Below are 19688 nucleotides of genomic sequence, written 5' to 3'. Positions count from 1 at the left end.
GCATGCAGAATAGTGGAATAAAAGCACAGAAAGTAAAAAACAATTACAAAAGAGAACACATATAATTAAAAGTGAAGAAATGAGAATTACGGCTAGTGTGGGAATGGCAAACATAGCGGGGCCAAACAGTCAGTGGGATTCAATGAAGCAGTGTTAGACAGCAGTTGAGTCAAACAAATGGGATGCTTCATATGAGAACCCCACATCACTTCTCCATACACGTGCTTTTTAATTTTTTTTTTTTTTTTCTTAATTTGAACCTCGCATGAGCCTCACTGTAGCCATGCAAACAACACACTTTACCTGCAGATGTCCTGGTTGGATGGTGTAACAGAAGTCCGAGAGAAGCTATGAGGGGCAGAGACAGAGGTTGGACTTCCAGCCTGCAGTGAAATTCAAACAAATGAAAAAAGGCAAGTCACAAGTCGGAAGAGTTTGGTATACACAGCAATCACCTTCAGGGTTAAACACTGCATATATAAGTCATATATCACTCTCATCAGATATCCAAGGGCTAGTTGCAAGAAAGTGGCTTTACTGTCAAACGCTACAAAGGGAGGTCACACAGCCTCATCCTTGGAAAAGTAGTAATCAGAACAGAAACATTTCACCTCGAGGTCAAATACAGCCATCTCTGGAGCAGAACCTGCCAGCTGTCAAACATTGCACAGAACAATAGCTCAGGAAATGAGCAATGCTGCAGTAATTAGACTAATTAGATGGAGGTGTGTGTGTACAGACTAGTCGGAATTTAGCTACCACACAATAGCTATTCCTTCCATTTATAATAATGACAAGAGATTAGAGGCTTGGTTTTTTTTTTTTCACAAGACAGAACTGTCAGTAATTCAGGAACTCAAACACTATTTGGGGACTGATTTTCCTGTACTAGCATATACACATGAGCACCATCTGCCAAACCAGACCATTCCCTGAAGTGCTCTTTGTACTTTGTGGGGCCTTTCATCCTGCTTTTACTCCAACAGGGTCTTACACCTACTTGGAGAAGAGGTGTGGCAGCAGTCACATTCTTAAGACCCAATACGAGCCCAGTGAGAAACAGAGTAACTGAAGAATTCAGAATTTGGCTGAACTAAGTCAAAAAAATAAAGCTAAGCTCTTGGCATATTATATACTTAATAGACAAGCCTCTAAAATCATGGCAAGAATGATCATTGCCTCTGAGTTGGGACTTGATGGGCTGTTACTATAGACCTTTTCTGTTGCTATATTCTGTGGGTCACTAACAGAAACTTCTTCACTCTTCCTAGAGGTTCTAGTTAGGAGGAGGCCTGCATTGATAACCTTCTAACAAAGAAACTTTAGACCTGTTTCTCCTATGTTCCACAGCTGTTGGACAGGGTGTGCTGCTCACCCACCACTGCAAAAGACTGCTTGTTTCAAAATTCGAACAAAGGTTTACAGCTCTTTTGATCTGCAAAGCCTGAAACCCAGGAAGGAACAATGCAATCAGCACAACTACGGAAGTGTCAACACCATGCTGGGCTGCATGAAAACCAGCACAGCCAGCCAGCACAGACCTGGGCCAGGCAAGTGCACAAAGCCAGACTACGAGAGATCCCAGCTCATGAAAATTGTGTTGCCACAGAAGTATGCTGGGCCCAGACCTGTCCTTCAGCCTGAGATGCCAAAGCTAGCTCAGTCATCACTGCTTCATGATGCAACACACACACACACAGTCTGTTTTAGGACCCTTCGATTTTACACTTAATTTACTAAAAGCCCGCATGGTGTATTTAAAGAAGACTGCTGCAGGCTTTTACCCTCTCATAGCAAAAGCAAAGGTCCTTGTCACATCATACACTCTTCTTTCTTTGTGAGAGAAGATGTGTACATCAGGATACAGATGCTACTTTATAAATACAGATAAAACCATCATCTTCCATGTTACAGAACTCATCCATTAAGGTTTTGTTTCTCTAGCCAATAGCACTACAGAGAGCAACGTATCTGGCCTCACACTGGGATGTCTCAGGTGCACTGAGCCTGAAAAAACAGGTATCCATTTTACAGCTGGGTTTGCAAGAGTCAAGGGCAAGACTCAAACACAGACCTCTTGATCTGTAGCAAGACACTTCAACTTATTTCCCATCCTACCCAGCTAGGTACCTGTATCTAACAAAAATCAAGAGAATAACCTTGGGCCAGAAAGCAAAATGAACTATGTTATGATTGTGACAAAACAAATTAAAGACTTAAAATATCAATTATTTGCTTTATCCTGGAAACTATGGTTCTTTACATTTTATGCCAGTTGCAAATGCTAATGATATAGGATGGTGACCATATAGTGAGGGGAATTCAGGTATTACTTGGAAATTTCCTCTCTATTTGATGCTTAACCTCTCCTGAAAGCAAGTACATCTCCGACTTAAAATCCTATCTTTAAAAAGAGTTTGTGCAGTAATTAATTTTTTTTAAAGGAAGACTGACAAGTTAGTGAAAGACCTGACACACTATATTCTGCTGCTATAATTATACAAATAAAAATTAATAAGACTTAAACAATGAATTATTTAAAAAGACATATTTAGCAATGTTCTAAAGACAAAACATTGAACTGGCAAACCAGCATGTTGCATTCTGCCATGGAAACAGCCATATATTGTTGGAACTGAAGTCACAAATCAATTAATAAATCTGTCTCAGGTTTTATGTTATGAGCAATTTCACTTTAACAATGAACTCTTCCAAAAAAAGACAACGATCATATATGATGTGACAGCCTAATAGCGGATGACTAGATTCAATGATCCAAAATTTCCCATACAAAACCATGTTACTGGTTTCTTGATCCAATTGCCTGGCACCAAAGTTGGCGTCAAAGTCTTGGGAAAGCCACTTGGGAAATCAAAATGCTGGGACAAAGAAGAAATTGTGGAATTTCATTTGCATTTCAAGCTTACTACTCTGTTTCTAGATGCCAGCACTGTTCAGAACAGCTTGCAAAAAAAACACATCTGAGGCATATTTCCTTTTCCTCCTATCTTCCTGCTTCAAAACAGGAGGTCCTTTGCTCCATCTTCATACACAATGCAAATGCAACCAACATAGGAACAGAAGTTAACACAGTTGGAAAGGGACCACAGAGTGGAACAACAAAACACTGGAGGAAGTTACACCTCACCCTCTGTTTAAGCTAATGTAAGCTGTGGCTATCACCAAAAGCCATGGTCCAGTGAGCCTCCAGTCCCTCAGTCCATTCTCCTTTCCTCCCATGCTTTGTGCTCGTTAAACTATTTACACAGCTGCATTGCAAATCAGATCAGGACAGTGAGGTGAGGTAAAACTCGAATGGAGGAATATCACCTCCAATGACAAGCCTTGGAGCTATGTGCTGCTGAGTTACCCTGTACAGCCTGACTGGCTGCCTAAAATAGCTCAGGACTAAAGGTCAATAGTTAATTGTGTATATTGACATTCCCATCTAAGGCAATTCAGTGAGGTCACAGAATGGCCTTCTGCAATCGTGTTTAGATAATCACAGCAACTCTGAAGGCAGCAATCCCTGGAAGCCTATGGCTCGCTGGAGGGTTGCCATCAGGAAGATATGCATATATCTTTTTATATATATATATATGTGTGTGTGTGTGTGTGCGCACGCATATACACACACTCAGACACATATGCGTGTGTGTATATATATATGCTGCCATAGCTGGTTGTTGTCATTCTGCCCCTGCTCCATGAACAGTGTGATCTGTTGGTTAAAGAACTCAGCCTTTTCTGATTACCTACTTGTGACGACATGCTGCACACGAAAAAACAAAAAACCCACCCTGCCTCATAAAATAAAGTCACCTTTGAAGTGAGCCATAGTGAACATGTCAATGGCTTGGGTATATACCAGGATAACGTGCTTATCTGAGATGACACTTCTGGGTGTGGTTGCTGTTCTCTCACTCTGGGCTGCACTTCAGTACTAGCAATCATACCTCATTTTAAAGAACAGAGCCTGTCACATTCTAAAAACCTTATTAAATTATTAATTGAAGGTAAAATGTTAGACACTTAACTCCAGGAGAATTCCACCACTGATTGGAGGTCTGAAGGAAGCAAAAAAAGGTTTTCACCCACAACTGCAAACTTCATCATTTTCTAGGGGCCACATGAATAGGATCAATACTGTGGCCCTACTGTTTGTGCTACAAAACCACCTAGAAGTCTCAGCTAAGGACCTGGAACTAACATACTAAGTCCTATACACATTTAATAAAGCAGCACACTTCTCCTCTGGGCAGACAAAAAGTTAGAGAAAAGAAGCACAATTTTAAGTCTTTTTCTCAGGAGGAACTGCAGCACAAAGAGCTTCAGACAAATACAAATTTAGCAATAGAGGAAGGAGCCAAACACTCCACAATTCAACTTTTGACCTGTCATTTTGATCATGCATTTGCCTTTATTTTACACTGTGATGAACCCATTTCAAAACTATGCACTTCTGCTGAGCTAAAAAAAATTACATAAAATAAGAGAGCAATAAAAATCCTAAAAGCAGCTGCACCTGCTGTTAAGAAGACTGATGTTAAAAGATGTCTCAAGCGCCACTAGACCATTGCAACAGTTTCCATCTGCCTCCACTCCCCTTAACAACAACAGGAGCACAGTGATGGTTTTCTCCACTGAGCCAACTCCAACTGTCCCTCCTGGGGATTAAAGAGACACAGCTAACCACAGTAGGTGTTGGCTAATTGGAGACCTCCCACTACTGCCACAGAGTTGTCCTGTCCAAAGCACAACCAGTGACTGAGGCCCGCTACCTTTAACCTTCCTCACCCATCCCAAGCAATCCCCCTGCAATGTGATGCTTTTTCAGCACTGAAATCACAGTGCTGCGATCTGCAATGGGTCACTGGGAGTTTCATTTGAATCACATTTGCCTTTCTTGGTATTAACACATCACAATGATGAACATGGCAGAAGCACACAGGAAAGATAGAATTCGAGGGACTGTTATCACACCCTATGTTTTAGAAGAACTCATTGCCAAAGAGCTATTTTCTCTCTCTCTCACACAGATCCTATTTAACTGTGTACTAAGAAGGCAAGGTTGCCACTAGACATGGACATGGCAAGCACTTATCTTGTATGGTACACCTCCAGAGGCAGAAAAAGCCCAACGCTCTGCTCCCCCCTTAATTTACACCACAGAAACCAAGACCAACAAATCCATACTTGTTCCTCTGGCAGGACGCAGGTATAGACAGTGATCTAGGAAAGAAAACAACAGTGATGAGGGGCCTTGTGAAAAAAGGCACCAACTGCCACTGCAAGGTGCTCCCATAGCTAACTTTCAGATAGGGAAAGGACATCTACAAAGAGATACAGGGAATCTGACTGTTTGTGCCAATTCTACCTCATTCACCTCCGCTCCCTTTGAGAGGGGCAGCCCCAGCCTTGTCTCACCCAGTGGCAAAATTCAGTTCTGTGTTCTGTGCTGAGAAGTCCTGAGCCTGGACTGAAGGCCGGCAGGGAGGTCTCGATTAAACCCAAGGGACATATCCATCATTTCTCTCAAGCCACTGCAGAACAAATACAATTGCTTGGCTCCATTCGTCCACTAGGATGCAACATATTAGTGTTCTCAGACTTTCAGCAAGTGCAGTATTCCATGTACACGTTGCCTGATGGCTCTCACTAAAGTGCACTGCAGCTGTAAAGTCTCCAAAACTCATCTGTGGAACAGACGTGGTTGTTTCACTGCACACATGCCAAAGGAAGCCTCCAGCTGAACTAGCAGACCCAGGCAGCAGTGCAACGAGACCAACCAGCCGTGCTAAGTGTACTAACCTGACACTTGATATAGCCAGAACAGGCCTCCTACAGACAGACTGGATACTGTGAAGGCCAGACAGCCCTGCTGGTAGGCTGTTTTTGAAAGATTTTCCTAAATACAAACATGGCAAGATCAAACATCAGTAACTTCTGGTCCTCTCCATTAAATTTCCCCTACCAGACTCATGCCATTTTGACTTCCAGCGTATATTAAAACCAAGTGTCTTTAGCTGGGATAGGATGCGTCATTAGAATGAAGAGTGGTTAAAAAAACTGGGGGGGAAAAAAAAAAAAAGAAGATATGAGAAAGAGGCATCTGGAATTTTCAGGATGATCAACTCCACCACATAATTTTGGCAACAATTCAATAGAAACCAGCAGTCAGCTGTTGGAGGAACTTTGTTCCATACTTTATATAATGTATATGACTATAAGCAAAATGATGTTTAAAAACTATGAGCAAAGCTGAAGTCAGCTTCCCCTCATTCTTCCTAAAGAAATCTAAAGGAGGATTCTGGCAGAAACTTTCTCTGGAGGTACCAGGGCTAAAGGCACTAGAGAAAGGAGGCTATCCTTTCAAAATCTCCCAAGTGTAATTCAACCTGCCTATAGCACAGGATTAATGTTGACTAAACCCAGTAACAACTGCATAGGTTCTGCACGGAGAAGAAGAAAAAAAAATAAATAAAGCCCCTTGCCTTTCAAATCTTCCTCAAAAAACCTTGAATGGATTGAGCGAACAAAAGAGCAAAGGAAACTCCTGCAGGTTCCTGCTTCATAGAGTGCCCTCATACCTATATGAAGTCAGAACGCAGCCCAAGGAAAGGGGACTTATCACAGTGCAGGGAGACTATCTCACTCCTTGAGAACACACCTGCACTGTGCCCCCAGTATGAGATTACTTGTCCTTGTGGGTGGGGAAACGAGCATACCTTAATCTTCACACTATACGATTTTCCCTGTCTTTTCCTTTCCCCAATACCTCAGTAGAAGGATTTTAAAAATTTTTTTTTTAAGCAACTTCTCTTTCCCTACCCCCAGGCACATGTACCTGAACAGAACACCTCTGAGTAGTAGCTCTTTTCAGTAAGCCTTCGTCATCTGATAGACTACAGGACAGCTCAGCTCTGCGACTGAAAAACCCGTACTGCTTTTCTATGGACGAACACTCACTGAATCCATCAAAGCTTCAGGCAACAGTGGACGTGTGTATTCATATGCTTTTCTAAATCTGTTCCAAGCTGATGAACAGCCTAAATGGATTTTAAATTTCATAGCAAGCTTAAGCTACCACTTTGCGTCTGCACTGGCTGCCATTCAGCCCAAGAATAATGTAATACTTTACAGTGTGCTTCTGCTCAAAAGATAAAACTGTACAGGACTCCAGAAAAGACAAAACATTTACATATTTAAGGAGCACACTTTTGATTCCTTTGCTGTGATCCTAGTATTAGCATTTTCAAAGTTTACCCCTTAGAGGACCACAAAAATAAGACCACAAAGGGCTTCTCCACTATGCTAGAATCAGCCCTCCAGAGCAATCAGATGACGTGAACAGCACACAGATGACCTGAAGATATTTCCATCAGTTTCAGGATATATCAGACACTTTAAAGCAAACAATATGACTAATTTGAGGATAACTGTTTACAGACTAGCTTTGTTAGTGACCTCGTTTAATCTGCTTGTAAGCACAATTCCTTTATCCAAGAGCAGGGGGCATGAATTACCACCACCGTGAAAATCCCTTTTTCAGCTGCTCTCAGTGACTAGCTGTGTTTTAGGGTCAATTTCATCTGTATTTAGAGGACAAAGCTTCTATAAAGCTTAATTATTTCTCTGTGTGGCTTGTATGATGAAGGCACTTACCAGTGAACTGTGGCTTCTTGGAAAAAATGCTGGTTTAAGGTAAATAGTTGAGCTGTGGATCTGGGCTGCATAGCCCCGTGCCAGTCGAGGGTGTTTCAATTAGCATCACTGTGCTTGAACAGTGCAAGTTCGGAATCAGGCCATGTCCAAGTCCCATGACTAAATCAGTTCAACCTGCCATCAACACTATTTTTTTTTTTTTTTTTAATTTCAAAACAAACAGAAAAGGTTCCAGAAATTCAGATGTTTCATGTGGAGCTGATTTAAAAGGAGTGTTTGAAATACACACACCAAAAAAGCACAGAAGGCCCTGGAGGAATGCCACATCCCCCAGTGTGCAACAGACTGCACAAAACCTAATGGCACCATGTGAAGACCCTCCTACATCTTATTCCCTACTCCTTTTTCTGCTGCTTCTGGCCTCCATCCCTAGCCAAGTATTCAGGCGATTGTTTTTTCTTGGCCTGGCCACATGTACTACATCTCTTCAGACTCTCTTAGCATCTGCCTCTTGGAGAACTGCCTTTTTGCCCCTTCCTCCCAAGGGACAGCTCCACCTGGCCTCAGCACTTGGGATCTGTGTTCAGAGAGGTCCTGCTACCTCTGCCAGCTGATCTCACTTTCAGTGGCACCATCTGTCTGTCTCTCTCCTTGATCACTTTTAGGCCTAGGGCATTGCTTTCCTTGGTCACACCAAGTAACACAGCATCCTCTCTTGGCTAGAGGCTGAGTTCTGACTCAGTCATTTCCACTCATATTGTACTGTGCAACTGAGAGCAGTAAAAGATGCACAGTAATAATCACAGCAGGTTCATAATGATATATCAGCACCAGAAAGGCTTTCAATCAGGTGTCAGTAACAAGGATTTGCAGCAGATTTGCTACATTGCTACACTGTAAGCTAGATTTGAGTGCAAAAATAATAGCTGAAACAGTCACTTGCAGGAAGCACGGTCATTATGTCTATACACCACCCCCCCACCCCCCCCCAACATATCTGGAAATGCAGTATATAATTGATGAAACTCAATTTTGGTTAAATAGCTCCTCTTAAAATGGTGTAGTATTAACAAGCTTTGTGGATTTCAGAAAGGGCTACACAGGCAGCCAGGCATTTCTGTACTTTCTTGTTTACATGTATTCAATCTGCCTTATTGGTCAGGTTGCTATAGTATTCTGAACAAAAATAAAAGGCACTTTCCTATTAAACCTCAGAACTAATGAAAAATTTTCCATGTACTTAAGCTTCCATGCAGCATCCCACTACTACCATCTTTATTGTTCTGTCCTACAAATTGCTTGCATGCTGTTTGGTACCCATACGAAGCTGCACAGTTCGTTCTTAATTCATCAACAGCCAACCCACCTGTAGACTGCCAAATAAATTGTTGCGGCTTAGCACTGACCTGCCTGGATGTGCAAGGCAGCATTCAGATGTATGAGGCAAACCAGGGGACTGATTTCACTAACAGGACTTCCACCTCTTGGCCTTGTTAGAAGCTATCTCCAGAGTGGAGTAGGTGCAGATCAGACAAAAAGGTGACTGAAGAGCAGTAAGAACATCAATACCTCTGGAAAGCTCATATCTGCAACCAAAAAGTCGTAACCATTGAACTGGCAAAGCTGACTTTTGCTCCCCTTGAGAACTTTAGCTTTTGTAACACACAGCCATCATATCGAACTTTTCAGTGTTTCAAGATGAATGCAAATATTTATGTCTCACTTGCCAGCACTCCCAGCGAAAGCTTTGGCAGAGTGTAAAGTCCTTCCCACTGCACAGCCACACTATCAGTTCCTGATGAATTAAGAATGAACTGTGCAGCTTCATTCCAGTACCAAACTGCTGCTGCCAAAGGGTTATTGAGCTGAATTTCAGACACTCTGGGAAAAGTACAGTGACACTTCGTGACAAAACTACCATCTCTGCTGAACAACTCCTGAACATCCAATTAAGGATCCCTAAGAAGGGAAAAGCCAGGGTAAAAAGGAACAGACACAGTCCCACTTTAGAAAAGCACAGATGAGAAGTTATACTTACACGGTATTTATTTCAAAACCCTTTCTGTGAATGCACATTTTCTGATGCTGAATGCAAAACACAATCCCGCATTATTCCATCATAACAACACCTTCAGCTTGGTCAATACCTAGTGCACTGGACAGTTGCTCCACTAATTATTCAAGACACCCAGTAATCTTGTCTTTCTGCCCCAAAGTGAAAGTTGTCTGTGCCCATATAAACCATAAATTAAGTGCAGCCACTGTTTGCTCTGCTGGAGATAGACATGAATAGCTTCCTATATTCTGAAGTACCCAGAATAGAAAAAAAGGGACTTGAAGCTTGTCACAGTCATAATGACTCAGTCTCTCATTAAAAGTCACTATTATCAGCAACAAAGGGTTGAGGCTTATGCACCCCATGAAATATACTGGTCAACCAGCACAGCCTGGCTTGCATGAAGGCTTTAAGCATTTGTACTTGTGTAAGCAAAAAGTTGTCAGGCTATCAGCTAACTAAAAATCTTCTTACTTGTAATACAGAAGTAAGAGTAGGGCATTATTGTAATCAGTTATCTTGGACATAAGATACTTTTTTCCCAATGGCATAACAAAGCAATTGTGCTTTTGATATATCCATTGTCTATACTAAGTGTGACTAGAATGGGGAGAGCCTCATGTTTCCCTTACAAGATCGTGGCTTGTAATAGCAAACATTTAAAAATACGTACATAGTCATGCCCTGATGACAATGCATTTCATGGCGTTAACAATAATTCAGCGTGGAAGTTACAGTAAAACAAAGTTTAACCACATATCCAATACATATTACAGGATGCACGGCTATACATATCTTACAGAGAACATTACATCAGATAGCTTATGGTATAAAACAACATACTTGAGTGATGTTTTTGGAGCGATTTCCCCCCCAAGATAAGACCTCAGGCATCTGTCATCTATCTTGCTCCTACCAAGCTAAGGAGGCTGACAGTGTGAAAGAGAAAACCTACTGTAGCTTTTATTTCATTTGACCTGTAAAGAGAGTCTGCAAAACACCAGAGAGTTCTAATGTTTCAGGAGTGACTAGCAATGACAGACAGGCATAAGAAGCATTTTCTACTGGTCACATTGTCACGTTTTGAAATGAAAGAAATCTCAGTATCCCCAAGTTTATCAAAGACTGAGCTGTATCGAGGAACATACCTTTGAGATGTTACTAGAGCGGCTCACGGAATGCCCCAAAGCCTTCTCATTCTGAAAGAGGAAGAACAGGATCACTGCAGCAACAAATCAGTTATGAGGATATTTTGAAGCTTGTATTAGAAATCAAATTCCATGGAGAAAGTGTTACAGCTGTGACTTTTAAGGATGCTGCATCTAATGACATCAGCCTGATTTATGATAATCACAAAATTGTTTTGTTTGCTTAACAAGGTAACCTTGCAGAAAATAACATAGGCAAGACAAGTACAAACCGAGAAATACTAGAACAATGATTTCTTCTCTCTATGAATACTGCAAGGCCCTTATCTCAGATGGCATCTATTTTGGAAAGGATAGTTCTCAGCCCTGCTTCATCTACATCTAAAAGCAAACATCCAAACACCACAAGTGAAAGCTCTTGCTTAAAGACAAACAAAAGTATCACAGTAAATAACCACATGCATGTCATTTCAGAAGACAAAGTAGAATTACTGAAGAACTTTCTATTTACCACAGAACTCAGAATTAAACTGGAAATATAATACAAAATGGAAATGCAGAAGCTGCAATTCTCAAAACTGAAATCAGTGACGACTGTATCTGCTACTCACTTTTGAGTGTGCAGACCCTGACTGGTAAGGATGACAGTCTTATCACCTACTAAAATAAACTGTAGGTTTCACCAAGCTATTTCACCCTTTAAAGGTTCCTGGTTTCTGAACATCAGCTTACCATAAGTGTAACTGGACACGATTGCTCCACTTGGAAGTGCCTAGCCATTGCTCTGCAAAAACTTTTCTGAATAAAATCCAACAAGAAACACTTTTTTCTAAACAAATATTACAAACAGGGCGATTCATAACATTTGGTTACAGATCAGTACCTATGTTCCCCTGAGTCTGTGAAGCTGAGATGCAAATTGGCTTGAGATTTAAACCCTCTGAAGAAAAAGGTAAAGTTACTACATTTTCCTATGGGCTCTATACTGGGGTAAGAGTTTCTATAAGTGCATCTTCTTAACTGGGACTTTAGGAACCAAACTCTTTCACCTTTATTCCTGAAGAGTATTTAACCTAACAGAGACACTTTGACAGCACCCTCTTCCAGTTCTCAGTGGCAGTGACTGATCAGACAGGGTTTGAGATCAGAAGTCCTGCATTAAAAAAGACAAACCAAAACAGTCAACTGCTGTTACTCCTAGATCAGCTTGGATATAGCACAGTGGTTTCAAGACTTCCTGCCCATGGTTTGTTACAATTCAAGTGACCTTCAATGACTAAAGCCCACATCAAGTCAGCCTGGCTGGCTGGGCACCCAGATGCTACACTCACACTTTGTGATCCCTGTGCTCCCAGACACTTCTTCCTACATCACATCCCCAGAGCAACTTCAAAGCTTTGTGTTGAGAAAAGAGAAGGCAAGGCAAAAACTTCAGTATGTGCCTACCAAAGCAGGCTGTCCCTTCCTTACAACACCAGTTACCTCTCAACACAGTCCTGAGCACTGCCTCAGTTGACAGATATAAGTTGCACTTCCTCCCTTAAAAACATGAGGAAGCAAATACAGTGTTCTGCAATCCTCTGTATGTAGGAGTTTGAGTACCCCAAAGACAGTAAAATAGTGTTTCAGAACAACAGAGGAGAAGCAACCAGGTCTGCGCTGCCAGTTTTGACTGATGGCCAAACTAAAAGTCAGCAAGGATCAGTTTAAGGTCTGGAATAGCTGTGGCCTAAATTACCATTGTTTTGAATGCCAGATTTGCATACCACAAGGCTGAGTTTTATTTTCGAGATGACTATGAGGTTTTGTTACACAGATAACAGTATTCCTGGAACAGAAACAAATACGTAAAGATCCCCAAAAATATGGACATGATGCTTATGTGAAGACTAATATTGTACAGGACTACTGCCAGAACCAGTACGACTAAGACTTGACTCCAACCATAAGGGAAGGACCTAGCTGATTTCATCAAAGCCAGCGTAACTATAGCAACAGAAAAAAAAGTGAATTGAAGCAATAGAAGATGGGAGGAAGAAAAAAGGGGGTAGGAACATGTTCTAAAGCTGTGATGAAAAGAGATGAACGCAAGCTGGCAAGCACAAACACTTGTCACTGCCTATGTGTGAGGTGTGGAGGGAAGCAGGCTGTGCTTGGCCTTCTAGGGACACGTGGGAGGTAAACAAAGCAAGGCTATATTGGACAATGGAAAACGATAGTGAAGAGCGGGACCCATGGCCAAGAAGTCTGCCTGAAGCAACAAAGACAGTTCCACACAGCGGACAGTCTCAAATCCAGCCCTAGGTGTCAACGACTTCTGGGTGAAATTCCTAAAGACAAACAGAACAGAGGTTTCTTCTGTTGACTCAACGCTCCCCAAATACTGTTGTCTAGCTGAAGATGATGTCTGCAAGGAAGCATGATTGAACTTACGCAGGCACCTGTGTTGAAAAGGTCGTGCTAAAATTCAATAAGCACGAACAGACTGGAGGACAAGACCTATACTTGCACAACACGCTAAATGATGCAGAGCAAACATACTCTTAGCCACGCTACAGAAACTATTCTTTCTGCCTCTGCTCCCAGACCTGATTTTATCTGATGGATGCTGGGAGCCTCTGAGAGACAGATGTGTGTATTATCTTTATTGATCTACTGTTGGAAACATACCTATCAGAGGTTTCAGTCAGTAGATGACTGTGAACAGTTGGTTTTGTTATTGAAAGAGTGATCATTTTTAAAGCAGTCTTAAAAAATATTCCCTTAAGGGTTATGGAGTGCATGTACACACATATTTAAGTATCAGTGATACTCTGAAAGGATGCCTAGCCACCTAAGTGCTCTTTCACATCTCAGTTTCTTTACCACACAAAGCTGGTACATCCATAGTCAACAGGAAATTCACTACAGCCTTAGCCCAAGTCAGCCAAAATCTGTACTATAAGGAGCTCCTTACACCAACAAGGAGGATAAGCACCAACTCAGCCATATTTTTAAGGAGTGACAACTGACCCAATAGCCGTTACCAGATCCAACAGAGACTTGCAAATAATACACACATTTTCCAGTCTGGTCAGCCTGTCAACTACCAAGCGGCCCCATCACCCAGATAAAATTGCTTCAGCCCTTGGGCACCAACTGACCCCGTCTTAGCCTGTCTTCTAATCACAGACATTTTTTGAAACAGCTACTCCAAGTCTCACAGTTTACACACACAGATTTCAAAATGTGTTGGTCTGAAAACAGCTAACAACTGAGCTTTGCTCTGCAACAGCAATTTCCAGTTCACTACGACCACTCAAGCAGCACTCCTCGCTGAAGGATGTACAGTGCTTTCTTGCCAGCTTCTGCAAAGGACCAAAAAACCATTTTTTAAAAAAAAAAAATCACTAAACAGCAACAGAAACACCTCAATATAATACAGTTCATGAAGTCTAGCTGTGCTGTTTAATTCTCTTCTACAAATGAAGTAATAAACATCTATCCTTCAGGAAAAAGCACTGTGGAAGCCATTAAATAGAGCCAGTGCTTGCTGGTGTTTCCCCATGCTGTGATGCATTAAGAATGCCATCTGTTTTCCTGTCATTAAGATACAAAAGAACTGTAAGGCCATTGAAGGAGCTCCTGGAAGAGGTAGATTTTAATGGCAGGCATAATTACTAAGCGAGGAACAGAACCGTTAAACAGATAAAAATTAAAGGCAAACAAACAAAAGCTCACTTTTCACACTATATCCATCACCGGTACATTCATCCTGGGATCTTTTATCCATTATTCACAAATTAACACTGACATGGGAGTGGCAAGGCTAAGCTTTTATTATGGTACTATCACTACCCAACAAATAAAGGTCTTCAGAGACTTTTTCTAGTATGTTCCCATTGCACAGTAAGACATATTCTAGTCCGGTAATTACAGCTCCAAACAAGCTTTCCTTCCCTCTTGCAAAAGCATTAGTCTTTGCACTTGAATGAAAGGTCAAGACAAATGCAACATCTGCCAGCACGAACCATACAATTATCACCAGTTAAAGCAAGTGTCACTCTACTTTAGCAGATCAGTCTTTCTGTATGGGATAATGGGAATCCTGCCTTTCAAAATCATCCTACTCAACTAGAACCACCTGGCAGGCACTTAAAAAAAACTAGATAGGAAAAAATTACAAGTGCAACTTGTAACTTCTCCTGAACCACTCACTGCCAACTGCTGCTCTGAGGTCCCCATCAGAGCCTAGCTCTAGGGAAACAAAGAGGAAGGCAGAAGGGAAATGACTGAAAACCAGAAAAACTGCTACCATTAAAAACTGCTACCATTCCTGCAGTGACAGGTTTCTCTCAACTTTGGATGCACTTGCTTGCAATTGCCTGAATCTCCCTTCCAAGTTTCCTTTCTTTTTGTATCTTCCCCTTGAATTTGCTGCTTATTGTGAGTGACAGAGCTGCCTCCATCCTTCAGCAGCTGCTTCAGCTCATATCTGCTTTCTGGCAGGGCTCTTCATCTTGCAGTCTCCACCTTGCTGGCTCATTTTCCCTTCTGCCACCATTCCTCGGTTACTCTTGCACGACACCTCTCCCTTCTCATTTCAGAGATCTAGAAGCCAACACCTCCCTCCCATCCTCCCTTTTACCTCAGTCTTCCATATTCAGCACTTCTAGTTACTTTACCCTTGCTTCCCTACCATAATATAACCATTTTCCACTAAGCACAACAGCTATGTAACTGGCACAGCCAAACCCAGAAGACTTGTGAACCCCAAAACACCAGTTCCTATCACCTGAGCCAGAAGGAGGATCCCCACTCACCGATATCAATTCAAGCAGCCACAGCTGCTCTTACAATACCAATGTATCATGTTGACCTTTCTCCAAACTCAGCTGTTGACTTAATGCAGCCTCAGCAAGTGGTCACCCTAAAGAAATACAACTTGGATGTCCTTGCCAAGGTGGAAGGGGAAAAAATACCTTGGTAAAATGCTCTGGATTTTGTGTTTCCAACATTTTGGTTTTCAGTCATTAAGGCAGGTAAATAGAAGACAACAGAGGAAGCAGTCTCATAGCTTGTGTAGCCTTCTTCTGGCTACATTCCTGACTACACACCTACATTCAGTCCTAAGTATGGCTAATACTAAACCCATCTTTATCTTTGCTTATAGACCTGGAGAAGAAACTGCAAGCCATATCCCAATGGTTTAGCAAGGTGATTTTTATTCTTTTTCCCTCTGGGAGAGGAGGACAGAGGGCACCAGAGGAGGGTCCTCCTTTTTCCTCAAGCCACCAATGGCTATGCATGAACCTAGCACATGCCTGCTTCCTTAAGTCTTAATTCTCTAATATACCAGTGACCTGATACAGCACTGTATTCCCCATTTTGCAGTATAACTTTTATGTTACATTATCTTACATGATAAAATGGATTAAGATCCTCATCTAATGCGAACAGTTCTCCAACTAAAATCTCAGTAATGAACAGCAGAGCCCTTTATTTTGATGATGATGCTACCACAATGCCCCAGCCGCAGATCCCTACAAGGTAAGTACTAATGCCTCAGCCCAATAGAGACAGAGTTAAACAAACCAGGGCAGACTGGCTAAGGCACTGCCTACTTGTGGTTTTCTACCTGGAATCTGAAGACCATTTTAATCTCATTTTGTGCATTATAATTGCATTTTACAATGACAGTTTAAGCACAAGATCAGTATCTAGTAAAATCACTTGCTGTTATCAACAACGAGTGGCACAGGCACCATTTCAACAAAGCCTTCTGGGTAAACGGTTGTTTTCCTTAATAAAGAGCTTTGCAGAAGAGAGTAAGTAATAATTGCTCCCATTCATACAGCAATTCTCATTCCTAGACCTTATGAGAATTACAGAATGGTATTGATTTAAGTGGTGAGGTGCTGAAGAACTGAGTAGCTGAATGACCCTTGCACGACAAAGCAGCAAGTCAGGAGTGAAACTCAGTTCTTCCATCAAGTCTTATGACGAGAGGATGAATGCAGTTTTTCTACAAACACGTAGCTGTACACACCCCTGTATTGTTTCAGGTTTCATAACTGTGTCAGATTTCCTAACAACCTCTTCCCAGAATTTCTGCAAATCTTGCACTGCAACCCTATACCTGGACAGTAGAAATTTAAAAGAACATATGCTTTTAGTCTGGGGACAGGGTGGTTGTTGTTGTTGACAATATTGGCGTGTGCACTTAATTGTCTGAAGTGGGTAGAGAGAAGAAAGAAATGGGAGAAGGCTTTGTGAATTACATTTTTCATCTGTCAAAACCAACGGATTATTAAATTATAAAAGCTTTGTCAGCACTAGATCTCATGACTGACAGAACCAAACATTTAATTACTTCAGTAGGAAATGGTATTTTGCGTCATAGCAACTGAATATGGCCTTTATTTCTTTGTCAGTCACTAGGTCATTATGCAAGAGAGATAAACTTACTAACAGTTTTTAAAGCCACTGCTTGGCAAAATTCTTAAACCTTGCTCATTTCAAATTTTTGTCCATAAAATACGATGAAAAAATCAATGACTTTTGCATGCAGCTAGAAGAGTAATGAAAGGAAGAATAATGGCACCTAATCAAAACACAGCAATGGCATCTATGCCTTGCACCTCTGCTCTGTGCAGTATTTAACCCTGGACACTTGAAACCAAGAGGGGTTTTTTGCTTTCCTGGAGAACCAGTATAAATACTAGTAAAGGAATCCAGATAATCTGCCCCCTCCATCTAGTCCAGTTTCTTCTGTTCTTGGATGATCCCACTTGATTCTCTGCACCAGCAATACACAAATGAGTGCAGAAACCCAATATAAGATTTCAGATCTTCCATCACAGTGGAAAAATCTATAGCAAGATTACTCAGCTCACTAACTTGCTCATTCATGTCCACATCAAGCTGCTTCACATAGCAGGAGACAAACTCAGAAAAACAACCTGAAGGCAAAAAACAAGGCTGGAAGTAAAACACAGAAGAATTAACAAGCTTTATTCCAGGTGCTGAACTTACAGCTGTGCCTGAAAACATCAGCAACAGAAATAAAATCACAAGATCACATGGCTTTAACAGAAAAGAAAGACCAATGAAAGGAAAAGACAACAGACTGAATGGCTTTAATGGCAAAGTTCAAGGAATTCAAAGAACAGACCCCTTGGGGGTTTGGGGAGGGGAGTCAAGGAGTCTAACAGATCACAAACAAGAAATACATATGAGAGGAAATTCAAAGAACAAGGCAAACAAAGCAAAATGTTGAAAAGTAATAAGAATCTCTTGCCTATGACTGCACCACAGTGTGGTCAGAAACACAGCGCACTTCATCTCTAGTCTGCCTTGTGAATAGCTCTTACAGCTGATACTATGGAAACCTGACAGGCACGCAGGTCCCTACATGTTCCAGATATGGTCCACCTGTGCATAAGCCCTTACTCATTGTGTATTGTTGTGTGCTCAGTCTCGCCATTTTGGTTTTAGGAGTACATGGGACACAACACTTGGACCCATTCTTGAGTCCAACCATACACTGGGTAAGGTGAGGAAAGTATTCTCCTCAAAAAGACCCTTTTCTCCAAGGCTTTGTTCTCCAGACTTTAACATACCATTTTTCTGGTTTTTGCATTGCTTTGCTTTACTTCCAAATGCTCCACAAAGTGCATGTGATTATGGATAATCTGCATCCCCAGCAGATTTCAAAATTGAGATCTGATCTCCATCTCCCCTCTTTAATTGTTTGAGCTAGAAGAGGACATAAAAGCCTTCCTCTTGCTGAGCTGAGGTTGCATCACCTGGAAGAGAAAATTTAAATTTCTGCATAAGAACATCAGTCTGGTACATTTCACTAAAATTACATGGATTTGCACACTTACTATATTCACATGCCAGGTGACCAATTTCTAACAAAGAAAGTAGAGTCTCAAGTTTGGCATCCAACATGTTTTATGGATGTTCTTATCTTGCTGTTGCCAGACAACCTGACTAAAACTGATGCAGGCCTTTATGTGATGCAACACATAAAAATGAATCCTTCCCTCAGGGAACAAATTATATGAACTACAAAAGACATGATCCAAAAATATACACCTCTCTTGATAATGGAAGCAATATACATTAAGCTTACGTGTGTGACAGCAAAAATGCCATTTCAAACAATTTCATGTATTTAACAGCAGAAAGAGATACAAACACTGAGGAAGCCAGCAATTATAAACAGATTAAAAGGAATAACATTCTATCTCTTGTGAAGTAATTGCATTTAATTCAACTGCTGGAATTCTCATGGTACACTACACATGCCAATATGCCAAAGCAATTGACTATTTTAAACATTCACAGATTAAAAAACCCTCTAGGCAATGGGCAATTCGGAATTTCTCAAGCTGCCAACAGCCTAGATGAAGTCTCCAAAGAGCTGGCCCTTCTCGGTGTCTACACGACTTCACAGGATCAGTTGCTTGCTGCAGGACCAGGCTGTGTACTAGCACATGCTCCTCCGGCAGGGCGGCAGGCGGCTGCACGGTTTGCACGTTGTGTGCAACTTAGACATGATGCATGTGCCTGGATCACTGCCTCGGCTCAGCTAAGAAGGTCCACAAAGCCTCTCTGATTTCCAACTCGTATTATACCATCAAAGTATACTGTTTAAACAGTGAATTATAGAATCATCTCTTACCCAAGGTTACAAAGGCCTCCTGAGTCTAAAAAACAGATTCAGAACAATACTAGAAAACTGGATACTTCCCAAAGCAAACTTGATACTTCAAGTTGCTTCTATTTTGCTCAAGGTTTTTATCTTCTTTTCCTCCCTTTTCACCTTAAGA

The 19688-nt window shown here is 41.4% G+C and overlaps 1 protein-coding gene across 3 annotated transcripts in view; it reads right to left on the bottom strand.

Moving 5' to 3' along the window:
• Positions 1-19688, bottom strand: part of MARCHF8 (membrane associated ring-CH-type finger 8) — a 73058-nt gene that overhangs the window by 10321 nt on the left and 43049 nt on the right. For all 3 annotated transcript variants that reach the window (XM_086466862.1, XM_009960760.2, XM_009960761.2), the window contains 2 exons: positions 10870-10920; positions 304-383 (listed from right to left, as the gene is read on the bottom strand). In XM_086466862.1, the coding sequence (XP_086322988.1) occupies positions 304-383; positions 10870-10920 (131 nt within the window). The remainder of the gene's footprint in view (positions 1-303; positions 384-10869; positions 10921-19688) is intronic.

This window comes from Leptosomus discolor, chromosome 6 (genome assembly GCF_034619465.1).
Source record: "Leptosomus discolor isolate bLepDis1 chromosome 6, bLepDis1.hap2, whole genome shotgun sequence".
In the NCBI taxonomy this organism is placed as follows: domain Eukaryota; kingdom Metazoa; phylum Chordata; class Aves; order Leptosomiformes; family Leptosomidae; genus Leptosomus; species Leptosomus discolor.
The sequence above is the reverse complement of the archived record's forward strand: the minus strand, read 5'-3'. Positions and strand labels throughout refer to the sequence as shown.